This window comes from Onychostoma macrolepis, chromosome 08 (genome assembly GCF_012432095.1).
Source record: "Onychostoma macrolepis isolate SWU-2019 chromosome 08, ASM1243209v1, whole genome shotgun sequence".
Taxonomy (NCBI): domain Eukaryota; kingdom Metazoa; phylum Chordata; class Actinopteri; order Cypriniformes; family Cyprinidae; genus Onychostoma; species Onychostoma macrolepis.
In genome coordinates this window covers 17,236,242-17,262,702 of record NC_081162.1, presented here as the reverse complement: position 1 = coordinate 17,262,702, position 26,461 = coordinate 17,236,242, and the positions used below count along the sequence as shown (strand labels likewise).

The following is a 26,461-nucleotide window of genomic DNA, read 5'->3' as shown; positions in this document are numbered from 1 at the left end:
ATTAACAGCTTTATTCTGAGAATAAAATGCATCAAGAAAAACCAACCAAATTGTACATTTCTGCTCAATCACGCAGCATTTTCCGCTTGGCACGTTTTGTCACACATTTACAGTGTTTGGCTTCTCATTCAGCTCATAACCAAAACAAAACAATTTGCATGACGCTGAAGAATTACTGCAAAAAGAAGTTTGGCATGCAGATGCCATTGACTTCAACAGATCTACAATAAACAAATAAACGAATACATGCACTACTCTTCAAAAGATTGGAGTCAATAAATTCATCAAAAGAAACATTCATATTCATAATATCACAAAACATTTATATTTTAAATAAATTGTTTTTTTTTTTTACTTTCTATCTAAGAATTCTGAAAAAAGTATCATAGATTCCACAAAAATATTAAGCAGCGCAACTGTTTCCAACACTGATAATAATAATTTAAAATGTTTCTTGACTACTAAAAATACAGCTTTGCCAGTATAGGAATTATTTACATTTTAAAATACAATAAAATAAAATAAAAGTTCTTTTAAATTGATATATTATTTGTTAATAATATAAAAAAAAATTACTACCAGCCGACTGACCCCAAACTTTATATACTAAAATAAATGTTTATTCTACAATCAACATGCAAAATAAACAACTAAAAATGTTTTGTAAAAAAAAAAAAAAAAGATCTTGTAAATCTTACACGAGTTTCCGCATATGTGGTCCTTATGAGTGATATAATCCAACTGCTCTTATTTTGTCTTCCTTCTTAATCAGTGCCATTAATGCCACAATAGAGTCAGATTTCTTTTAGCACTATGCTCTTAACGTATAATTACATAATTAGTCTGCCACCATTAATTTAATTGCAACCTTCTGATTAGAGGCATTGCATAAGGACTCTAAAACAGCCTGCATGGGAGTGGCACGTTGTGTGATATTATCATTATTCCAGTGTGTGTTTGTATGTGTTCAATCATTACCTGCTGTGTGCTTGCAGAGTAGACCATGACACCCCAAGGGTTGGGGAGAGCACCGCCCTGCAAGTGGAGGCACACATTCTCTCCGGGGCCTCCAGGATCCGAAAACAGACTCCAAGCACACCAACGCACACACTGCATAAACGCTGCTCTGGGCACAGCTGTGGATGTCATCTAGCGAAATAGAGAGAGAAAGAAACTGAGAAAGAGACATTTCGCTCTCAGTTTGTCCCCGAATGGCATCATTTGATGTTTCAAGTTATTAGAACAGGCTGTCGCTCTTTGAATATGACTTACTTGGTTGGATGGATAAGTTAAAGTCATGATTGCTTGGCAGACACCAAGATTTAGACATTCTTTTTTGGACTTTTTTCCACTATTCCCAACTCACCCAAAACTGAAAATTCTGTCACTAATTAATCACCCTCATGTCGTTCCAAACCTGTAAGACCTTCGTTCATCTTCGGGAACACAAATTAAGATTTTTTTTATATAATCCAAGAGCTTCCTGACCCTGCAAAGACAGCAACGCAACTACCATGTTCGAGACCCAGAAAGGTAGTAAGGATATTGTTAAAATAGTCCATGTGACATCAGTGGTTCAATCGTAACGTTATGAAGCTACAAGAATACTGTTTGTGCACAAAGAAAATAAAAATAATGACTTTGTTCAACAATTTCTTTAAAGTCATTATTTATTAATTTTTTTTTGCACACCAAAAGTATTCTCGTAGCCTACTACCTTACTGGGCCTTGAATGTGTCAGTTGCGTTACTGTATATGCAGGGTCAGAAAGCTTTCAGATTTCATCAAAAATACCTTAATTTGTGTTCCAAAAATGAACAAAGATCTTACGGCTTTGGAACGACGCGATGGCAAAGAAGACAGGAAATGACAATTTAAACATTTAAATATATATAAAAATTTAATATTTAAAATTTTAAATAAAAATGCATTTATAAATATTAAATACATTATATATAGAGTGATTTCTTATTTTAAATCTGTGCTGCCAGAAACTTTCCAGAATCAGTAGCTATAATCACACAGATAAGAAATACATCAACCTTTTATCTCACGACATGTACACATGTACACACATATACACAAACTAAACAGACAGAGTGAAATAAAATAAAGATGACTGATAAAAATGAGAACGAGAGAGAAAAAAAGATGGAGAACTGAGCCTCCTCTCGGCTTAGCTATGATCCCTTGGGATCAGGCATTAAAGCCAATCAATAAATGAGCTGGTCAGGCTCAGCTCACCGTAATTAATCATGATAGAAAAAGAGCAAGGGAGAGAAGGAATTATTCAGCCCCCCTTTCTCTCACTACCACCTCCCTCTGAGGTTTGATGTATCTGGCCAGTGATATATAGGCTGTATGGTAAATACTCTCCAGTTCAGCAAAGAGTGTTAATACAAGAGCTTTATCTCTCTCAAAGAGATATATTTCACACTTCACAGGGTGAGAGAGAGACACTGTGAAAGAGAGAGAGAGAGAGAGAGAGTGAGAGATTTACAATCACCTTTAGCGATAGGGACAACAGTCCCTCAGTCTCTCAGACCCACTATGGCACTATCAGCCTTGAGTACAAATGTCACAAATGAACTCAATTATGATCTTTCAAAAGAACCTGGTTCTCAGAGAAAGCAGTGTCATTTCCTTTCACAACCACAGACAAGTGCACATCATCACAGTGCAGAAGAAAATACAATAATGTGAAATGTAATTGACTGAAGTATTTAATTTATATATAATAAATATATATTTCAAGACTATTACTAATATGTTTTATTGTTTAAAGATAACAGTAGCAACATTTTAAATATTTCAATGTAATACTTTTAAATAAAATATATTTATCATACATTATTAAAAATATATAGATAATATATAAATAAATTACATAATAATTTTAACAATCATAATGTTATTATTAATATTAACAATGTCAATTCTACTATTAATGATAATAAAACTAACATTTAAGAATATAATGAATTATAACACTTTTTTTAAATGGGGTGCCAAAGTCTAGGCCTCAGTAAAAAGTCTGAGATTCACCTTTTTTTTTTTTTTTTTTAAATGTAAACAAAAACAAACAAACAAATAAATTGATAAATAAATAGATAAAAAATAAGAAATATGTAAGATTCTGTGCAATTTCTAGATTACTAATCAAATAAACCTGATCAAGTAAACTCCTTTGAATAAACTGTCAGATGTTCTTGCTTCCACTGAAGCTCAAGATGCTCTTTGGTTCATTCTCAAATCATGCTGAAGAACATGATCATCAACAGCTTTGTGGAGTTGATGCAGCTTAAGTGCTGCCATTAAAGCAAAATGAACTCATATGCACTCTTCCATTAGTGACACCTGGAGAGATACATAGCACATGCTGGGATATTTACTGGTAACCATATTTCTAAATAAAGCACTGCCTCCAAGAAACACTTTCTTTCTAATAGCGTTCTATTCATAAAGGTGCAGACTCGGCATATAGCCAATTTTCCACTAAGGAGACATTTCCTACAAATCCTTACATAATACTTAGAACAGTTCAGATATTTAAACTGAAGTTCCCCAGCTTTTGTTCAACCTAACATGGGCTGAAGATGGAAATAATCGCTGCTACATAATTTACCCGGAATCCTTCTTGTCAGCTCCCAAGCTCCCCTCTCACTGGAGTCAACACAATTTCATTCTGGAGCATTTCCCGCTCTGCAAGAGCTTTTGAGGAGATTGATGCGGAATCTCTCTCTGGAGATGACTCTGATTAGAATTATGTCTTTTATATAACACATTAATTGCTATCTTTCCTGCCTATTGACTGAGAAACAAGAAATGGCATGGATATACAAGAAACATAAAGGTCCAGAGAAGCCCAGATTAATTAAATATTTTATGTTGCATTGAAATGGAAGTAGCTACAGACTTGGGAGAGCGATATACCGTTAGATGACGAAGTTTGTCATCCGAGACAAAAAGATTTTGGACTACCGTCTCTATCGCGGTTACACGCTCACATCACATTGCTGTACGGTCACAAAAACTTACCGCATTTTTAAGCATTGCGGTTTAAAAACAAGTTGTCAGCAGTGAAAGAGAACTAATTTCGCCAAATGTGCACGCTGTCTAAAAGACGGTTTCTGAGCGTCAGAGAGGAGCATGCACGTGAAGTAGTATTGAACAAGTTATCTTTGCCACTTTATAGGCCTTGCACGGTTATTTTTATGTGTCAAAATGCGTGTCTTTGCAAGTATCCTCATAAACACAGTAGGTCTTAAGTGAAAGCAAACAGGTGAGAAAGAAAACACATGTGTAACAGGATATTGGATCCGGGCAGCTCTTACATTCATAACAGCCGTCTAATATTCTTGCTGTCTATCATTCATGTTAATCAAACAATAAAAGAGAGAAAATCTCTCACTGCTCTTGACTAAATCACATTTGTAATCACACAGTCTGCAGTGTTTTTATACATTTGATTACTTTAAAATATGTAGCATTACTTATTTACTTGTTCTACTGTAGTGTTTTGTCCTATTGCTTGTAATTAGTTTCTTATTCTTGTTTAATCACTGACTGTTTACTTGTATTCAGTGAACTTGAGTTTTTTTCTATTTTTAGTTTAGGCTAGTATTAGTTCTTTTGTGATACTGACACTGGTGACAAGAATTAGTATGAAATTTCTATGGTATTTTTATATGGAAATTTCTATCAAATATTTTGCTAAAAAATTAACTATATTGTGAAATATATTGTTACCGTGAAAAATAAGAAAAAAGCACTCATATCGTGATATACGATTTTGGTCATAACATGGAAAACACGCATTGGTTGTTGCACTCAAAAGTGGAGGCAGATGAACATGAACTTTGCAAAGGCAAGGTTTAAGCAGACTAAATGATTTGCAAAGGTCCAGTTATGACATTTTGACTGTGCCAAAAAAAAACAAAAAAAAAAACAGGCTTGGATAAATTGTTCACAGTAAGATCTATAACATTTATTTTTTTAGAAAACTGAATTTTAATTTTATACTGCCTTTAAAACTACAGTGTAAAACAGCATTGTAATTCAGAGCAAAAAAAGACAGAAATATGAACGTGGACTGAATCTCTGTAAATGGTAGATTGAAATGTAGTTGTTAAAATGTCACTCTAAAACACTGTAAAGCAAAACGTCAAGAATTTTTCAAACTATTTGCATATTAATATGTTTGAAACAAGCAAGATGGAATATCAAGAATTAATTACAATAAATCAAACCATTATCAGATGTAAACTGAAGCTGTGGACTTTAAAAGCACGGTGATGAAATTCCCTGAACTCCAGTTGTAAAATGAATTGGAGGTATTGCGTATGATTTCAACACTGCTCAGAACAAACCCTATGGACACAAGCCGTCATAAGTAACTCTTTAAAATGGCAGAAAACTCAAATGTGCCCAGACAGTAACAAAGCAATGACATGGCACCCAAGTCAGCAATGATCATAAAACACACCATAACATCCTTTACCCTCAGCTTCCACACAATAAATCAAAGCAGGGCGGAATCACTGCCAGCTCTGGAAACACATTGATAACTGCTGGTTTTGGTAACAAGCTGAGCTATTAAAGTGGCTGGTGGTGTGGAGGTTGGAGCGAGGCTTTGGGCAGGGGTGCAAGGCTGCCGTGAGCTGCAGTCCAGTGTGAAGAACTGTCAGCGGGTGTGCGTTATGCTACATTGGGGCTGCCAGCAGGACTGATGGGAAGGGGATGAGCAGGCGGAATAGTAATGAAGTATCCATCCTTAAGTCCAGTCGTGTAGCAAACTTCAGTCAGAACTGAGCTGCAAACACACTTTAGAGCAGCTAAATAAAAAATTCAAGCACAATCTACTGTAGAATTGTTCTGAAATTCTAAACCTCATCAATTCTGTACAACAAGCTGGGAATTACAGAACACTATATTTCACAATACAAGCATCTTGGTTAAAAGTAAAAATAGCATTACAGGAGTCCTAAATATGGATAATAAAATAATGCTCCCATTTAGCCCCTACTGGTAAATGTGGTAACTACACCAAAATAAATAATTAAACAATGAAGGTGAAAAAAAGTTACAGACACAAACATCTTCAAAAGTCTTCAAATGAGCATATCAAATCATTTAATTTGTCTTAAACACAAAATCAGATAACCAAGCACTATGAAAGACCCCCAATGGAACATGAGACAACCTTTGTAGTGATATCATAAGTTATGCATGTTACAACACTGTACCTCTTCATATGGCTTACATTTCAAGTCTGATTATCTTTGCAAGACACATATGAAGCCCTAGCAATGCCAATTTAAACAATGTAGCAGAGCATCTGAAAGACAGAGCAAAGCATCAAAGAGAAATCGAATCAAAGCAGCCGCAGATGAGATTCACTGTACCACATAACTAACAGGAATTCCACATCAAAGTCACGACATTGCGGCTCTGTCTGAAGAACATAAATGTTAAACTGAATTTAAAGAGCAAACAAGCAAAACTTTGCCACATGAGAATACAATTACAAGAAACAGGAAATTGCCAGAGGCAGAAATTAAGTTCTTCGTGTTTATAAGCGGAAGGAAGAATTAGAACGTCGACAAAAGATATCAAAATTAAGACTGAATTCGTCATTAGAAACTGATTAAATGTCTGAGTCCTCACAAAAAAAGAGTGTATAAATGCATAAACCAATCAAGGTGAAAGATCAAACATCTTTTACAGATGGCTGCCGGCAATTTCATAGCCATCAGACAGCTGAATATCCATAATTCATAAAACAGGACATCAGAGAGGCAACGGAAGATTCCAGAAATACAAAACTAATAATACATTTGAGAGCCACAGAGCCCAGAGTGCTGAGAAGACACCAGAACGATTACGTCAAGGAATATTGAATTACAAAAAGTAAAACAACTACACATACAATTAGGCCTGACAGATCATTCGATCCTCCTTTTTTTTTTCTTTTCATTTAGTTAATCTCTCAGAAATAACACTGAAGTCGATATAAATACACAGTGAAGCTGTTGTGGTCAGGAAACTCCTTTTCCACCTCGCCGGCAGAGACAGCAGCATGATGAATGAAATTGTGTTCTCAGACATTTGGCTGGCGTATTCCTCAGGGACTGCTCAGCCATGTGGCGGGTGGCAGGGACAAGGCGATGCATTGTTGGCTCTCGCCGCCGTCATGGCGAGAGGATGATGCCAGGCCTTTCCTGCACATGCTGTGTTGAGTCTTTAGCTCAGCACACTCTCGGATCACTAATGCAGAACTGTCTCATGTCTTTGTTTAAAAAATCTCAGAGGGAACAGAGATGAATGTGTCATATGGTCTTACCAGGGGGCCGTGTAAGAAATTTTGTGTTTTTGACAGAGTAACACCAAAGGAGCCTATTAAATGCTGGTCGGTTTGATTACAGTGCAGCTAAACAGAGCTGTCCACTTTTCAAGAAATTACAGAATTTTCATTAAAAGCAACCAGACAGTGACTCTTTGGGAGTCTTTGGTTCTGTACAGTATGTGCCTTGACACGTCTGCTAACAACTGCCAGGGGTAAATATGTCTCTCTTTACATTTACAACAAAAAATAGCCAAAATCAAATGGGTTTCTGCTGATATTCATGCTTCGTTTACTGCCGCAAGGCATAAAAATCAGTATCAATTTCAGGAGAGGCTCCTGTATTCATTACACACGAAAAGGTAATTTACGGGAGCCACTCCTGAAGTTAAATGCAGTTGTAACTTTCAAAACTTTGGATTGAGTAAGTAGTCTAAAAAGTAGCTTTCAGACTTGACTTGATTGATTCGTTCCAATCAGAGTTTGTATATTACATTACCATTCAAAGGTTTGGGTTCTGTAAGGAACTGATACTTTTATATATCAAGGATGCATAAAATTGATCAAACGTAGCATTAAAGACATTTATAATGTTGCAAAAGATTTTTATGCAGTTCTTTTGAAGTTTGCATGCATCAATGGATCCTGAAAAACAATGGTTTCCTCAAAAATATAAAGCAGCTAACTGTTGTCAACACTGACATAAAAATAATAGTTTCTTGAACACCAATTCAAATAGATGATTGTGCGACACTGAGGAGTAACGGCAGCTGAAAATTCAGCTTTGCAACCACAGAAATAAATTACATTTTTAAAATAAATTAAAATAGAAAACAGTTATTTTAAACTGTAAAAATATTTCACAATTTTCCTGTATTTTGTTTTAGTAAATAAATGCAACCTTGGTAAAAAAAGAAAAAAAAAACCTACTACTACTAAGATAGCCCCAAACTTTTCAACAAAGCTGTGTCATCAACTGCAATTAATTTCTGGAAATTAGGATGAATTGTTTTCATACAATATCAAATGCAAAAGGAAAAGGTGTTGACACATCCGAGTTTGGACAAATGCTTTCAAGCGAACTGGACTCAGACATCAAAAGAACTCGAGACAAAATGTACGAATACTAAATAAGGACAATGTGATATGAATATATGAAAAAAGGCTGAATTTGAAATACTACCCACTGTGAGATTATCCTCACTCTGAATCACACAGATGAAGAGTGAAGCATCAACTCTGCAGTTGAAAGACCCTAAATTAGGTGAAGTCTAGAGAGAAGTAGTAAATGAAAAGAGAGGGAGGGAGGGGATGTAAAGAATGAGAAGGAAGGTAATAGACAAAACCAATGTGATTGAGAGAAACTCAAGTGGAAAAACTAGGTTAGAGGTACGTAGGAAGACAGAGGTACAGAGGTAACAGTGCTTAGCTCTGTGGTTCTCAACGGGTGGGTCACAATCTTTAAATATTTGTTTCTGAAAAACACTGTTAACTGCAAATGCAACTAGACAAATGAGTGTGCATATTTTTGGAAAGCAATAGCATATGATATAACACAAGTAACAAAAACTTGTTTGACTTTAATTATGGTTCTTCTGTAATTCTGTGGTGCTAATTATTACTGCACTATTTATTTTCACGTAGCATAAGCATTTTGGTAAATATTTAGAATATATTCTAGACGTTTCTGTAACATTCTGGTATATTCTGTATTATTCTAGCACTTTCTGAAACATTCCAGTCATAAAAAACTAAAATCATCTAAAGTACACTTCTGAAGTTTTGGACAACACTTTTGGGAAGTGTTTGTGTTAAACTGTTGTTATTCCAGTATTATGCATGTGCCATGTAATTTTTACATATGACTCATGAGTAACAACAGATTAGCTTGTATAAGATGTCAACATTTGTATTAATTTTTTTTAGTTTTCATGAGTACTGTTAATGATGTACAAAAAAAGTAATGTGATTTTCATATTCTGCATGTCAAACTACATAAAGTTAAAAATGAAAATTGAAACAAAACCTTTTATAAAAATTTGTTTCACAGTGTATTCATTTGATATAATCTATACAAAGTCAAATATTTGGTCAAAAATAAATACTGTTCTTTTATTAAACATCTTTTGAATCATGAAAAAAAAATATCACGGTTAAATAAAAATATTAAGCAGCACTACTGTTTTCAACATTACAATGTTGTGCACCAAATGAGCATATTATTAACACACAAGTAAGAAGACTGGACTGAAGACTGGAGCAATGACTGCTGAAAAGTTTTGCCATCACAGGAATAAATTAAATATATTAAATTAGAACACTTTTTAAAAAAAAATTACAATAACATTTCACAATGTTATAGTTTTACAATGTTATAGTTTATTTTTTTTATCAAATAGACTTGGCAAGCATAAGAGAGTTAAAACTAAATCTTATTGACTCCAAACCTTAATACATATTTGCTTGGTTTCACAGACAGGACTAAGCCAGATTTAGTCCATAGTTCAATAAGGACATTTAAGTAATTTTTATAAACGTGCCATAGAAAAAAAACAAAAAACATTACTGGCATCCCTCTTGAAAAGGAAAAAAAGGGCATTGGTATATTTTAAGACCAATCAATGCAAGTTTCTTTCAGTTGAAACAGCTCAGACTTACATTTTAGTCTGAGACTAGGCTTAAGCATTATCTGCATAACTGGGGGTTGATCATTACTACTACATATTAGAAATACATGTTTTTATCTTTGATTTTAATGACATTTTGTTTACTGTTAAATAATGTTGATTACATGTTGATTTGCTAATTTAAGTCCTGAAGGTCCTGACTGATAAAATCCTTAAGCAAAAGCACTTGAAAACCACTGCTTCAGCTTCCCTCGATTTACTTTTCACCTTAGAGTACTTCCAGGAGAGCCTTGTTCATGCTCCCACACACTTAGAAGTACAGTATGTGATGGGATCAATGCAGACAGATGCACAGGAGAGGTCTGGAAAGTGAGGCTCAATGTGACAGGGTGAACTCCCAGTAGGCTGGCCAGGAGATTTATGAACTTCTCAGTGGGAGAAATTGACATTCATACTAATTAGTCGTCCATTGTTTTTCCTGTTCCCGCTCTCCCATGCAAACCCCTGGAGCGAAGGCATCAGACCCTGCCGTAGACTGACCTCTCTGTACTGCTAAATATAGTCGCACAACGGCGAAGACATGGGCTCTCTTACTGTGTGATGTTTGATTAACATTTAATTAACATTTGTGTGACATTTCCGACAGAATGGGAAAAATACAAATAAAAGAAAAATGTATAAATAAGCATTACTGCTCCGCAATCATCTTTTTATCACAAGACTGAGGGAGTGCAGCCAGACAGCCTGTAGGAAATCAGGCCTTAATGAGGAACTGAATGAACATCGTAGACAGAGAAAGAGAGACAGAGAAAAAAAAAAAATGCATGAAGCGCATAAAAAAAACAAAGTGCATGACTTGATCCCAATTAAAACAACATCAGCAACCCTTTAAAAATGCAGAAATGCTGTTTGTTTGTGTTCTGCCACAGATGTGAAGGAGCATCTAAGCTGATATGGGCTGTGCAACGGCATTGCATAATTTATACGCCATGTGAGCAGAAAGTTGGCCACAATTTACTCAACGCAAAATGAAGGAGTAATATAGCTTCATCAAGCTCTTAGACACCGAGTTTCAAGCAGGTCACACTGACTAACAGAATAAGTGTCTTCCTAGACGAAACATGGAGGCTGAAATTTAATCAGCAAGGTTTAGCTTCAAAAATAAATCATGCTTCTTACCAAAGCATGTAGCAGTGCTGTTGTAAAAGAGCTGAATGTTAGTGGTAAATCAATTGTAGAGCTCCATCGATTTCTGCTCCAATAACTTCAGTGCTCTTAGAGTGTTGGTTAAGCTCTTAATCTAGAATTGTGGGATATGGAACATTAATTTACCCACAGCAAGGGTTCAAGGTTTGAACAGTTAGCATGGCCCAGATAGGCCCTGCTGGTAGATGCCAGAATGACACAGTTTGACAGGCAAAAGTACGTTTATGGCTAAAAGTAGCTGTCTGATATTTAAATTAAATTATAAATTTGAATAAAACAAATTATTAAAAAATTACTATAATTTATAATTAAATTACTATGGAACCACATTTACCCAAAATGGTTTTATTTTATTTTAAGGACGTTTTTGCCTATATTTATATAATACATGAACCTCAGATTTGGATTGAAAAAAACATTATATATATTTTTAAAAACAAAAAAAAAACAAACACACGACTTTGCCTAAAGTTCTCTGAAAGTGACTGAATAATTCACTAAGTAAAGAAAATGTGCATGGCTGAAAAAATTAGCTAAAAATTGGCCTACTTCCACAATGTCCCACGCCAGTCAAGAAACTTCCACTGAGATGAATGGGAATATTAGCAAAACCACTTTTTCTAGGTATGACAGGCCTCCTTGACCTGCAGCATGTCACTGGTCACCTTTTTATTTTCCTCTGCAGCAGGACACGTCATATTTCATTTACACCATAGCGTTGTTTGAAAATGTATTCCATACGTATCCATATGAATTCTCAGATGCTATCAAAGAGCTGTTCTTTTGAAATCTGTTGTGTCCGCCCCCTGCATGTAGCAGCCCACATGGTCGCTGCGGTCTATTTGATTTTGAAGTGCTTTATTCAGTTACGTGCTCTTTTTCCATACTAAATCAAAACATTTTTACTCAGTCTGACTGTCCTCCTCCGCGGCGCTCCACTGCTAATAAAATGGTGAGAAATGGCTGTCAAATCCAAGATGGATCATTATCCCTGCAAAACTCACCAGGTGAGCTCACGGCCTGATTCCAGTTGGTCCTCATGCCTTATGGTAAGAATTCTATTGAAGGCTAATCTGACTAAGCACTTCACACTTCCTCCATTGTTCTTTGAGAGTGTCTTTTACAAATGCCACAAAGGTTAAAGGGATAGTTCAGCCATTTATGCATAGTGCTTGGCAATATACCGATTCAAACATTAAACTGGTTTGAATTACACACATGGTATGATTTTTTTTTAAAAGTGATATAACGGTACAAATGGCTAAGCATTGTAGACATTGTAGACATGAATTGAGGGGATCCCTGTTAACTTTTGACTAATGGTTGGCAAACTTTTAAAACTAGTAATAACATGCAACTAATTCTTTAACTGGGCAAATAAACCAACTGTAAATGACCGTTAACAGAAGCCAGAGACACTGAAGACGATTGCAAAGAGGACAAAATAATGTACAGGCAAACTCATTTCACCATGCGTGAAATATTGGAAGAAAAACCTTCATGCTGAACTGGGGGTGAGGAGTTTATGTGAATGTATTGCTGAGGAGAACTGTCTTTGGAAAGATTAGATGGTATATCATCTTACGTAAGTAATAATTGACGACGGGCTAATGCAGTTAATAACTAAGTTATGAGAGAGAGAGTCTGTGCGTCTCTCAATAGTGTTCGGCAGCAATGTCTCTAGTTATAGTGAAAGTCAAGTTAATTTTCTTCACGAACGGCGCCGTTGTTGTTACCTCGCTTGTGAGAAGTCATGTAGTTTTTAAGTTGTTAAACTATGTTACTGATAAAATCGTCAGAGTAGCGCTAAGAACATTAGCACTTATGTTAACGTGTGTGCAAACTGTATGTGCGTCTATGAGGGAGAGAGAGCAGGAGAGATAGCTTTCCGTACATAAAACGTCATTTTGTGGTAAAAACATGGACATGATGTGTCGTTTTTATCCTTTTGTTTACTATATTTATTTGTTTGGCCAGTGTCGTTGTAGGTTTCGGTTATTTTGCTGTTGTAAGACCTTTGAAATAACAGAAATCATTTGGTGAAGTGATACGGTCATGTAATGCGGTCAAGAGCTGCCTGGAACTATGTTCGCCGTGCGTTTCCCTGAAAATAATTGCACACCTTAGAACGTTCATCGGCCAATCAGATTCAAGCATTTAACGGCCCCATAGTATAACTCCATATAATGCATATTATTGCAGTATTTACACTGCAGTGCTGCTTTGTTTACAGCAGTAACCAAGGAAACGCTGTGTCGCTGCTGTTCCATAAGTGCCTCCTGCTGTCAGAAAGTGAATCTTCGTTCTCATTCAGTCCGTCTGCTGTTTTTGTTTTGTGCAGATATGTTTTATGTAGCATAATATCACAAAGCTAAGGTCAGACCGTTCTGTTTTTGCTTTAAATGTTGAAATTATACAATCTAATTTACATCAAAAATTGCTCATGCTACATCTAGCATGTATGTTTGGATCGTGATTAAAATGCAGTCATTGTGCAACTGTTTTATGCAATCTGCTTCATATTCTTTTCCTAAAAAAAAGGTGATACAGATTTTTGGTCAAACAGCCCAGCACTAATACAAACGGCTTTGTTTTCCATGGAACACAAAAAGAGAGGTTTTTCACAAGCTCCTGTCCAAACAGCAGACAAGTAGCCTGTGTCAAGCTTTAAAAACAACAACAACAACAAAACACTAAATAGTCCCACCAGGATTTGATTTTTGCTATCAAAATGACTGATTTTGTGGTGGAATAAAAAAAAAAAAAAATCTCATTTTCATTTGTGGTTTGATTACATTAAAGACACAGAAAGCAGCAGGTATAATGACACTTTCTGAAGTAATGCACAGATCTTATACACTGACACACATTCGATTTTCTCCAAACTACTTCTGATTAATGTAACACACAACAGACTGTTTATGTGCAGGGCCTAAAATTAACACTCGCCAAGCACCAAATGAGAGTAACAATTTGCGTTGGCGAGTATATGAAACAGTGTCGGTCGCTAGTTGGTGGGTAAAACCTTTTGGAAATATAACAATGCAATGTAGTGGGAACAACAGCCAGTTTTAAAAAGGATTCGCTGTTTCTGATGTAAGTGAACAAAATAATCTTTCCGAAGACAAGATCATTGTGATTAGCTGTTCTGTCATAAGCGACTAGAGCGAATCAAATAATAGGATACAAACGGGCTGATAAGGTCAGAGCAGTGTGATGGCCCGCTTGTCCCTAGACACGGTTCTAATAACTTTTACCTGAGAAGATATTGCTGCTTCATTTCGGAAGATAATTAACTTTTCCCTTCTTTATTCTTCTTAACCCGAGAATTTGGCGACACATACCAGGGGTTTCGCCGCCTAAACGGTGCAGTGACGTAGGCTAAAAAACTTAAAGAGTTTGGAGAAAATAGGATATGTGTCAGATTTGCGTCATGTGCATCAGGTTTTAAAGAGACAGCACTGCTTTAAAGTAAAACCTGCTGAAGTCTTTCAGTGATGTAACTCAAAGAACAAAAGAAAAAGAGAAATCACTCGACTGCTCCAGTTGCTGATCAATAAAGATTAATCTGTATAGTTTATGCATACAATTTATAGTTTATGTGAAGATTGTTTTAAAATCACTTAATATTTCAGAGCCTATTAAATGTTAAAAATAATGGCTTTCAATTATACTGTAATGTAGAATGGCTATAATTAATAGGTAAAATTGAGGGAAAATGCATTTAATAGAGAAACCAGTTGCAGTATTGGTATCAATACTTCATTAATAATAGGCTACTTAGTAAAAGGATGCCATTAAAACATATTTAAAATATACTATCTTTATGTTGTTTCTACATTAATTTGGAGGTTCAGTGTGTAATTATGACAATGTGAATATGCGATTAATTGTGATTAATTACAAAAAAAATGTGTGATTTTTTTAAAATCGGTTGACAAAGCATTAAAGGGGTCATATGATGCGATTTCAAGTTTTCCTTTCTCTTTGGAGTGTTACAAGCTGTTCATGCATAGATAAGATCCCTGAAGTTGCAAAGACTAAAGTCTCAAAACCAAAGAGATATTCTTTATAAAAGTTAAGACTTGACCACACCCACCTAAAACGACTCATTCAAACACGCCCCCATGTCTACATCACGGTGTGGGGAGATTTGCAAAACACCGGCCAAACATACACGCAATGAAAGAGGGTGGGACTTTTATTCTCGCTGTAGAGTTGTTGCTGCCGGCGGTGCCATGTCCTGGAGACGCTGTGTCATATTTTTCAAATAAAGCCAAGGTAACACTCATTTTACACACAACATAGTGAAAATGACACTATGTATAAAGTGTATATAGATATATCAGGGCTCCACATTAACGCTTGTCCACTTGTCCGGGACAAGTGAATGTTTTGGACGGGCAAGTGAAAGAGAAATTTACTTGCCCAATCGGACAAGTAACTTGAAAAAGTCAATACCACAAACAATAATAACTGCCTTTATTTGTGATATAGCCTTTGTTATAGGGGTGTGCGATTATATATCGTTTGCGATAATTTCGTAATTGTTGTTTTAACGAGTATATTGCAAGAATCAAACAAAGAGTGCACGCATAATTACATAAAGTCGCCTAGGTTAGACTAGCTGACGTGCATTCTTTCACTGCATGATTCAGTATTACAATTACAATGCATGAAGAATGATCAGAAAATTCAAGATATTTTTTTTTTTTGCTTCAGAAATCATCATGATTACAAATGTGATAACAGTTCAATAAACAAGAAGTTAACATTAAGAGACTTACATTTTAGACACCATAGTGCCTGTTTTTGCTCTATTCACCAACAAAAATAACTCCAAACACAGCCACAGTGCTGTTTTGCGTCTCTGAGCAACATGACGGTGTTTTGTGCCTGAACGAATCAACCGTTTAAATGATTCGGTTCAGTCGCAATGACTCACTTATTAACAGTGACTTGATGCCACCTACTGGTGGTTTTAATTTCACATTTACAGTATTTAAAAAATAAACAAATAAATAAATAAAAATTAATTTCAAATATCAGTATTCAACGTTTTATGTATCAAAACATTATTTATTCATTTGTAACTGCAGGTTAAAGCTAATAAGTAAATATTAGCATTTTATTTTTAAGTTTACTATAAAATAATTGTATTTGTATTTAATTCTAGCTTTTTATTTTAAAATATAATAGTATTATCACACTTTATTATTTTGTTCATTATTTCATTTAAAAAGAAAAATCTAAATAAACTAAATGTGTTTTGTATAACTACAATAAATATTTATATTTATAACTCAATTTAACTTAATTTTTTCTCTCTGGGCAAGTAACTTTTATACTCGGACAAGTAAATGACAAATTTACTTGTCTGAAGGACAACCACATGAGAATGCTTAATGTCAAGCCCAGATATATATATATATATACACACACACACACACATATATACAGGCAAATTTATAAAGCACAGCATAATTTGAAATCACGAGTTTAAAGTTTAAAGCATTCAATTCGCATGGACCAACCGTCAAGCAGAGCGCACGCAATCATGCAGGATACAAATGCACACTTCACAAGATCTCTCAGCTTGATCCGACTAAGTTTTGCAAGGTTTGTGAAACTAAATGTTAATTAGTCATTCAAAGATTTGTTTAAATTATATAAATGCGTATTTGCTGAATGCTGACAGCAAACAAGAAAGTATTATAATGGTTGCCTTTCTATTACTAATAATATAAAAGCAATCGTTATAATACTTTTTGTATACATTAATTCCTTTGTTTAACCGTTATATCTGATATCGGCCAATATATCGGCCTTGGCGATCTATCATTCAACCACTATTTGCGCACAGCCATATCATCCTGCAGCCCAAGACTGGTTGCCCACTGAAGCTAAGCAGGGTTGAGCCTGGTCAGTACCTGGATGGGAGACCTCCTGGGAAAACTAGGTTGCTGGGAAGAGGTGTTAGTGAGACCAGCAGGGGGTGCTCACCCTGTGGTCTGTGTGGGTCCTAATGCCCCAGTATAGTGACGGGGACACTATACTGTCAAAAAGCACCATCTTTCGGATGAGACGTTAAACCGAGGTCCTGACTCTCTGTGGTCATTAAAAATCCCATGGCACTTCTCATAAAGAGTAGGGGTGTAACCCCGGTGTCCTGGCCAGATTCCCTCCACTGGCCCTTATCAATCATGGCCTCCTAATAATCCCCATCCACTTGATTGGCTCGCTCTCTCTCTCCACCTGTAGCTGGTGTGTGGTGAGCACACTGGCGCCGTTGTCCTGTGGCTGCCATCGTATCATCCAAGTGGATGCTGCACACTAGTGGTGGTTGAGGAGAGACCCCCCACCCCACATGATTGTAAAGCGCTTTGGGTGTACAGCAATACACAATAAAACGCTATATAAATGCACCATTCATTCACTATTTGACTTGCATGCTTTGGGTGCGTGTCAGTCAGCTCAAGTACTGCATTTAGTTTGTTTTCATGATTTATTATGCTTAATAACTCTTTTTAACAAAGAACATCCTTTGCTTAAATTTCTCATTCAAGCATGCATGTTTATTACAGTAACGTGTCAATAACTTCAAGCAGGATTGCCCTTTTTGTGATTATTTTTTCATGTTAAATGCTGAAATATGCAGGATTGCAAAAAAAATTCTGTGCCGTAAAATCATGAAGAACTTGGTGGACTGACTAAAGGAGTACAATAAAAATTAGTTCAAATGACCTGTGTGCTATATCCATTTTTTGGAACCTAACAATAGCTTTTGTGTGAGGAACGGTAGAATGTTATTATTCATTATTAATCTTTCTGTCCACTGCAGGTCACCAGATAGGATGAGGTGTCATTACTCAGGATTGCAGCAGAAAACGTTAGTGTGTCCGTGAGCATGTCAGGACCCGTTGCCATTGCATTCGTTACTACAAATCACAATTACGTGACCAACTCTGCTCACCCTTCCTACAGGCCTCAGAGGAGAAGCCCCTTTTCACGCCAGAATCAGTGTCTTCGCATGAAAGCTGCTGTAACACAAATTATCTACTGGCCGCGGGACAGGAACGGAAAAGTCTCAGTCTCTGGCTCATTCTCCATTATCCATGAGTCACAGCTAGTGGCGGACCGGCAACAAAACCCCACATCGCCCGGAAGCTGGCCTGTCCCTCAGCATCACACAACACTTTATTACATTAGTGTGGCTTAACTGACAGAAGCTCATCTAGAAATGTTAAAAGCAGCATTTCAGGCCGAACATGGGTCTTGTTCGAGCTGCCTCGTTGCAAAATTGGTGTTGACAGACCAGCATTAGGAGCTATCTGTGCAGGGGATCAGTTGTCAGTCTTGTACAGCTGCAACTCAAACAGAGAACGACAGACAGAGCAAAGGAAAAGATAGAGAGCAGAATAAAAGAATTTATGGTAATGACTGAGACAAAAGCAGCGCTGAGGCTGTCACGATTACTATGTTATCACCTGACCATGATTATTAGAGATAATAAATTAAATTCCTACTGTATAAAGCACATAATTGCCAATAATAAGAGAATACAGAATTGCAATAAACTGTATATTTTTAAGCAATTTGAAACAGACTTAAACCAAGCAATCCTTAGAGCACGTCTAGAGTATAAAGAAATGAATACATAAAACCCTTTATGCTAAGTTGTGTTATTGTCAAATGCAAAATGTACAGTATTTATTTTGTCCTTGTTATATAAATAAATAAAACCCTTTATGCCAAGTTATGTTATTGTCAAATACCAAATGTATTTATTTAGTCCTTGTTATATAAATAAATACATAAAACCCTTTATGCTAAGTTATGTTATTGTCAAATTCTAAATTTATTTAGTCCTTATTATATAAATAAATAAATACATACATACTGTCAGTCCTGTGTTCCTGTGATGTTGTGTTTTTCTACCAATGTGCTCTCCGTGACCCAGTTTTTCTCCCATTGTTTCATTGTGCCCATATATGGTTCTTCCTGTTCCTTTTCCCATTGAGTTTCATTTGATTCACCGCTGTTCCCCTAATTATTCTCGTTCTGTTCCTGTTCTCCAACCCAAAAAAGGAGAATGCAAAGGAAGAGACTGTTGGCTCCAGCCCCTGTTTCCACCCCAGTGTCGCCTCTAGCCCCTGACCAGAGTTGAGAGATGGCTCTAGCCCCTGACCGGAGTCGAGAGATGGCTCTAGCCCCAGACCAGAGTCGAGAGATGGCTCCAGCCCCTGACCAGAGTTGAGAGAGGGCTCCTGTTCCCACGTCAAGCCCAGAGATGCTCCTGTTCCCACGTCCAGTCCAGAGAGGGCTCCTGTTCCCACGTCCAGCCCAGAGAGGGCTCCTGTTCCCACGTCAAGCCCAGAGAGGGCTCCTGTTTCCAAGTTTCCAAGTACAGTACGATTCGGTACGGGTAACCCTGATTAGGCTTGCGTTTCCACTGCCAGTAGTACCCTTACTTGGTAGGCGTGGTGTATGCCGGAAAGTAGTGATCGACGATAAAGCGCGACAATAAGCACAACTCTGCCTCTTTTTGTTAAATGTCAGTTTTAATGAACAATAATAGCCATTATAAAAGTATAAGTACAAAGTATAAGAGGCTTATATAAGAGGAAATAAAGACAAAAGCAAACAATTCAGTCAAACGTATGCTACAGGTCAGCGCAGTTCTACGGTAAAGTTCAAAATAAATATATAAAAAACATTTGTGCTCAGCCAAAACGATATGACCAGGAAAAAATCATAGATCCATGAGACCACGAATACCTGTTAAATATAGCCTACCCAAAACGAATTGTATCTCATGTTTAATCACAGAGAAATCAGAGCCAGCCGCAAATGTCAGAAGGACTAGCCGAGCTAAGGCTGCTCTAGGCGGACACATGAGCACTGAGCTCCCGGTGATCGCATGGAGCGCCGAAATCGGCATAGCAAATTTTCAAATAGGCGCTATCTTTATAAATAAACCACAGATTTGAGTTTTAAACAATTACATTCTCGCCTGAAAAACTCTTAAAACTACATTTCATGACACAATAACAGTATATTTAGAAAATTACGCGGGTTTTTGGGCAATGACGTTTCACAAGTCCACAAGAACAGACAAGAACGCATATTGAGAAACGCCTATTGTCTGTGTGAAAATATAAAATGATAAAATACACTTATAATTTTTTGTGTTTGCGCACTCTGATGTAAATAAGCCCAACACTCGCGGACAGCAGAGCGGAACGCTGAAGGAGTTTTATCCCCTTGTATCACGCAAAAGTGACGATTCTAGTTAACCAAATCAACTTCTGCAGTGAGTTTAGCTCCACTCTTTTGGTACCCTTTGCTGTGCTAGTTACCCCAATGGAAGGGTACCAAAAAAGTGGTACGGTACAGTTTGCTTTTTTTTGGTACCATTCACAACTTCTGACAGTGGAAACGGAAATAATTGCGTACCGTACCGTACAGTACCGAACAGTACCGCTCAGTGGAAACGAGCCTTTCTGTCATGACTCCCACTGGCACTGAGGACAACCTTACTCTCTGAATTTACTATAAACCTACTTTTTTACTCATACTACCAGTCATAATTATGTTTCTTTAGACACTTTCCAACTCCTGTACTACCAGTTGTAATGCTTTCTCAAAATATTTTTGTTACACGTATCTGTATCATCATATGCAATTTTGTTTCTGGACTGGGCAAATGTCTTCTGTCCAATTAATTGACTGTCTGAATTGACTGTCTAACTATGTGAAATATCTGTCTATTATATTAATACTTTTGAAAAGCGTCCTTCAGCCTGGGAAAGGCGCTATATAAATTAAACATATCAATATAATGTAATGTAATGTAATATAATATAATGGTTGACTGAGTTCCATAAAAAAAAAGTATAAAATAATTTTAAAAATACATTTATACTTAGAATTAACAAATGTCGAAACATGTACAAATGAAATGGCTTTAATTCATTCATTTACAACTATTTAATCATCAGTCAGAAATGTCATGATGGTGACAGCCCAAGCCTGCTCTTAATGAAACTACCAACTCTCGTGTCAATCAGCTAATCTTGATGAGGATTTTTAGAAAGGAATTTTATATATACAGGTGCTGGTCATATAATTAGAATATCATCAAAAAGTTGATTTATTTCACTAATTCCATTCAAAAAGTGAAACTTGTATATTATATTCATTCATTACACACAGACTGATATATTTCAAATGTTTATTTCTTTTAATTTTGATGATTAGAGCTTACAGCTCATGAAAGTCAAAAATCAGTATCTCAAAATATTAGAATATTTACATTTGAGTTTGAATAAATGACCATCCCTACAGTATAAATTCTGGGTATCTCTTGTTCTTTGAAACCACAATAATGGGGAAGACTGCTGACTTGGCAATGATCCAGAAGACGAACATTGACACCCTCCACAAAGAGGGTAAGTCACAGAAGGTCATTACTGAAAGGTGTGGCTGTTTACAGAGTGCTGTATCAAAGCATATTAAATGCAAAGTTGACTGGAAGGAAGAATTTGGGTAGGAAAAGGTGCACAAGCAACAGGGATGACCGCAAGCTTGAGAATACAGTCAAGCAAAGTCGATTCAAACACTTGGGAGAGCTTCACAAGGAGAGAACTGAAGCTGGAGTCAGTGCATCAAGAGTCACCACGCTCAGACGTCTTCAGGAAAAGGGCTACCAAGCATCTTACCTGGGCTGTGGAGAAAAAGAACTGGACTGTTGCTCAGTGGTCCAAAGTCCTCTTTTCAGATGAAAGTAAATTTTGCATTTCATTTGGAAATCAAGGTCCCAGAGTCTGAAGGAAGAGTGAAGAGGCACAGAATCCATGTTGCTTGAAGTCCAGTGTGACGTTTCCACAGTCAGTGATGATTTGGGCTGCCATGTCATCTGCTGGTGTTGGTCCACTGTGTTTTCTGATGTCCACAGTCAACGCAGCCATCTACCAGGAAATTTTAGAGCACTTCATGCTTCCTTCTGTTGACAAGCTTTATGGAGATGCTGATTTCATTTTCCAGCAGGACTTGGCACCTGCCCACACTGCCAAAGGTACCAAAAGCTGGTTCAATGACCATAGTGTTACTGTGCTTGATTGGCCAGCAAACTCGCCTGACCTGAACCCCATAGAGAATCTATGGGGTATTGTCAAGAGGAAGATGAGAGACACCAGACCCAACAATGCAGATGAGCTGAAGGCCACTATCAGAGCAACCTGGGCTCTCATAACACCTGAGCAGTGCCACAGACTGATCGACTCCATGCCACGCCGCATTGCTGCAGTAATTCAGGCAAAAGGAGCCCCAACTAAGTATCGAGTGCTGTACATGCTCATACTTTTCATTTTCATACTTTTCAGTTGACCAAGATTTCTAAAAATCCTTTCTTTGTATTGGTCTTAAGTAATATTCTAATATTTTGAGATACTGATTTTTGACTTTCATGAGCTGTAAGCTCTAATTTGAAATATATCAGTCTGTGTGTAATGAATGAATATAATATACAAGTTTCACTTTTTGAATGGAATTAGTGAAATAAATCAACTTTTTGATGATATTCTAATTATATGACCAGCACCTGTAGGTTACTAAAGCACAGAAAATTTTGCAGAAAGAAAGATTATAGAGATGGTGTTTTTAGGTCAGAGGTTTGGGTGATTGAGATTCTCTGGTGCTTGAGATTTAGTACTACAAGTCTCTTTGTGCTGAGTCAAACCGGATCATGCCAAGTGAGCAGTTCATATTTCTCTCTCTCTCTCTCTCTCTCTCTCTGTCAGTCTCACCCATACTCAATCTTTCCTCTCTCTCTCTCTCTCTCTCTCTCTCTCATCTAAAGTACACTACACCAAAGTTCCTCAGCGGGAACTGACTGATTGAACTGATTTCTCTGATAGCACTGTCTATCTGCACATGCTACATGTCAATGCTGTTTTAGCATTTGTTTCAGTAAAAGACTTATGAGAATATGATAAAACAACACAAACACCCCCCAAAAATGCTATTTTACACAGCGCAATTCCCCACCTTGCAGGCTGGTTTTGACTGCCAGTTTGTGAAGGATGCCACAACCTGCCATGTATCTTCTGCAAAGAAAACAATGACAATAACTTAATTTAAATGCTCAAGGCGCAGTGCATTTTCAGCACATTTTGCAGCTGGTTAAGATGCACCGTGGGAGGTTCAGGGTTTTGAAATATCAATGCACAACTGTGATTTCGGCCCTCAGTCTCCCTATCTAGCTGCATGGGAAGAGGTTCACAGAGCTGCTTGAGTTTATATCCCTCTCACATACACATTTCAACTTTCCTTTTCTACTTGCCAAAGAGTCTTTCTCACTGTCATCCCTCTAGTTTTTTTCTTTCAGCTCTTTTATTCTTTTACTTTCTCCATGAGCATATTGATAAGGATGAGAGTACCAGTCCACCGAACCCTATGAAGGAAAGAGTAAAAGAACCAGAACACAAGCATGAAACAGTCACTTCAGAATTCCTCAAACTTAAGTCTGAGCCTGCCAGACAGAGTTTTGGAGCTCTAGGAAACGTCCTTTGAAAGTGAGGTACTGCAGTCTGTTTTGTAGTCGATTTGTTAATTAGTCGCCGACTTTATGTTGCTCCATTCAGCAAATCTATCAGACCATATTACGAGAGCAATTAGACAGAGATGAGGTGCAGTAAATAGTGGTCAACACAGTATGATTGCAACACTGTGTACACTCAGCTCTCTTTCTAAGCCTGTTTATGAGTTACACAGCTCCACCTACTGGTGAAACAGTAAACGTAGGATCTGTTATGTCTTATGACTCCAGGAGAAAGGAAAAAATAAACAGCATTAAGGCCATCATGATCCATTATAAACCGATTAATAGGGAATCACAGTGCACCCATGCAGAAAAGTAGCACACCTGTAGATCACAGAGGAAGGAGAAAGAGCATTATAATTTTTTAATGGTTGTTTTATGGTTATTATCGTAAACAAACATAATCATTACATTGAGGACAAATGTAAATTAATTATAAATATTTAAATAATTTAGAAGCTCTAAACTAATCTAACTTTCATGCTACCTAAATAATATACCGTATATAAATCATTCATATTTATAAATTATTAAGTTTTTATATACAACATAAATCCTAAATATATATTAATGAATCTAAGACTGCATATTTGACTTATTTTATAGAGCATCAGTTTAAAATTTCAGTATTTGATATGTACTTCCTTCGTTTTAATGATGATTTGAGAATGCCAAATCATCATTAAATTCATCTTTTTTTTGTTTTTGTTCAAGTTAACATAAATATTTCAAAATCCTCAGACTTTATTTCTAGTTTTAAATTAAATTTAATATGTTTTGTTCAATGTGGTCTCAGACAATACATAAAAATTATATACATTATTATTAATAAAAATTATGATAATGACAGTGTTAGCACTTACTTATTAAAGACCAAGTGATAATGATAATGCTAAGGACAAATAACAAAAGATAGTACATTATTCTGCTTGCTACGAACAAATAAATGGACATTAAATATGAATTTGAGCTTGAACTTATTTCAATTATTTCAAGAAAGACCACAGAGTTTACAAGAGATACAAAACTATCAGTTACCTGGGACAACGATCAAATATACAGTTTAAAAGCCATTATATAAAAATATGACTGCAGGTAACGATTGACTAATCAGAATGAAGTATTTCAGAGATGAATTAAGAACTAATCAGAATGAAGTATTAATTACAAACAATCTAGGACACACCAGAGGTGAGAAAAGCCTATGTTCTCAACCCATTAGCTGTTAAAATGTAAAGAAAAATCTTTCTCTTTAATGCCGCTGCAAGGCAGGTCATTCTATCTTCAGGAGGTCGAGTCTCGTCCCACCTTTATTAGTCACTATGATGACTTTCCAGACACCTTCCTTCAACACGCTCTATAAATACACCTATAACGCAATTACTCCATCCCTCTCTGTCTGTCTCCCTCTCTCTCCCTGTCTGTCTTCCCTCTCTTGCTCACACACGCCATCTCAAACGTCATTAGGAATTTACACACACACACACACACACTCTCTCTCGAATTTCCTATTTTAACCTCAAACTCAGCACAGTTTGAGACTGCAGATCATGTGAGGCGATACTTGTCCAACACTGCATGTCTCTTCAACCAGCAGCCTCGACAGCTCGAAAAAATTCTCGCTTTCCAAAAAAGCTTTGCACTCGCATATAATTACTTGAAAATTTCATTTTCGTGAACAATTTGAAATGGTGAGGAGTTCTCAGTTCCAATTAAGCCAGCATTTTAGAAACTAGCATTTTCAGTCCAGATAGCGAGTGTTTAGCATTTAACATGCCTACGGAACTGCGTCTTGTTTTCTGACAAGCTTTAATTGGCGACACTTTAACCCTCGCAGGTGGAAAATTATATTGCTGGTCACGAAGACCGTCCGTCCCATAGAGCGCTTTGGCGATTCCGCCCACACATGTAATTGGCGGAATATCTCTCATGACTTAACAGTAAAGACAAGTGTTTTTAAAAACCTTCTGTGTTGCCTGGCAGAGAAAAACAAGCACCCTGGAGACGTATTGGGTTTTCAGACAACCGTGTGTGTGCTGAGACCGTTCTAGATAGACTAAAGAGGCACATTTGTGTCATTTCATTAGAGGGGGCTAATCCTGAGGGTGTTAAGATTGAACCAGAGCCCTGAGCAAAGAAACGAGAGGACGGGGGTCCGGGAGGAAGAATAAAGCCTGATTGGATTGCTTCTGTGCTTGCTGCCTGGAACCTGAGATTCCCTTTTTTTTTACCCCCCCGATCTCTTCCCCCCCACCCAATATGTTTATTTACTGAGAATGTCTGGTCAAGGATAGCTGTTTAATTTCCTCAGGGAGAGGCAATGAGAGACATGGCAATACTCGAGAGAGAGAGAGAGAGAGAGAGAGAGAGAGAGAGGGAGGGAGTGAGATAAGCGAGGGAAGAAAGCGAAAGAGTGAGAGTGTGACAGAGAGAGTTATCTCTCAGATCCATTCTCAATTAGAAAGAGCTCTAAACAGAAAAGGCAAACTCTCCTCCATCCCTGCGGACTCGGGGGTACAGTACTTGGGTCTTGTCGCAGAAGTTCACTGGACTCCACTGGACTGGAGGTCTCATACTTTCTAAACTACTATATCTAATGACAACTACTGTATCTAATGTTGTGATGCAACAAGGCAGTCACTAACTGCAAATTTTATATTGTTTATGTCCATTATTTGTAAAACG

General features: G+C 36.8%; 1 protein-coding gene across 2 annotated transcripts in view; it reads right to left on the bottom strand.

Moving 5' to 3' along the window:
* Positions 1-26,461, bottom strand: part of LOC131545438 (nephrocystin-4-like) — a 171,558-nt gene that overhangs the window by 75,298 nt on the left and 69,799 nt on the right. For both annotated transcript variants that reach the window (XM_058784249.1, XM_058784250.1), the window contains exon 9: positions 979-1,149. In XM_058784249.1, the coding sequence (XP_058640232.1) occupies positions 979-1,149 (171 nt within the window). The remainder of the gene's footprint in view (positions 1-978; positions 1,150-26,461) is intronic.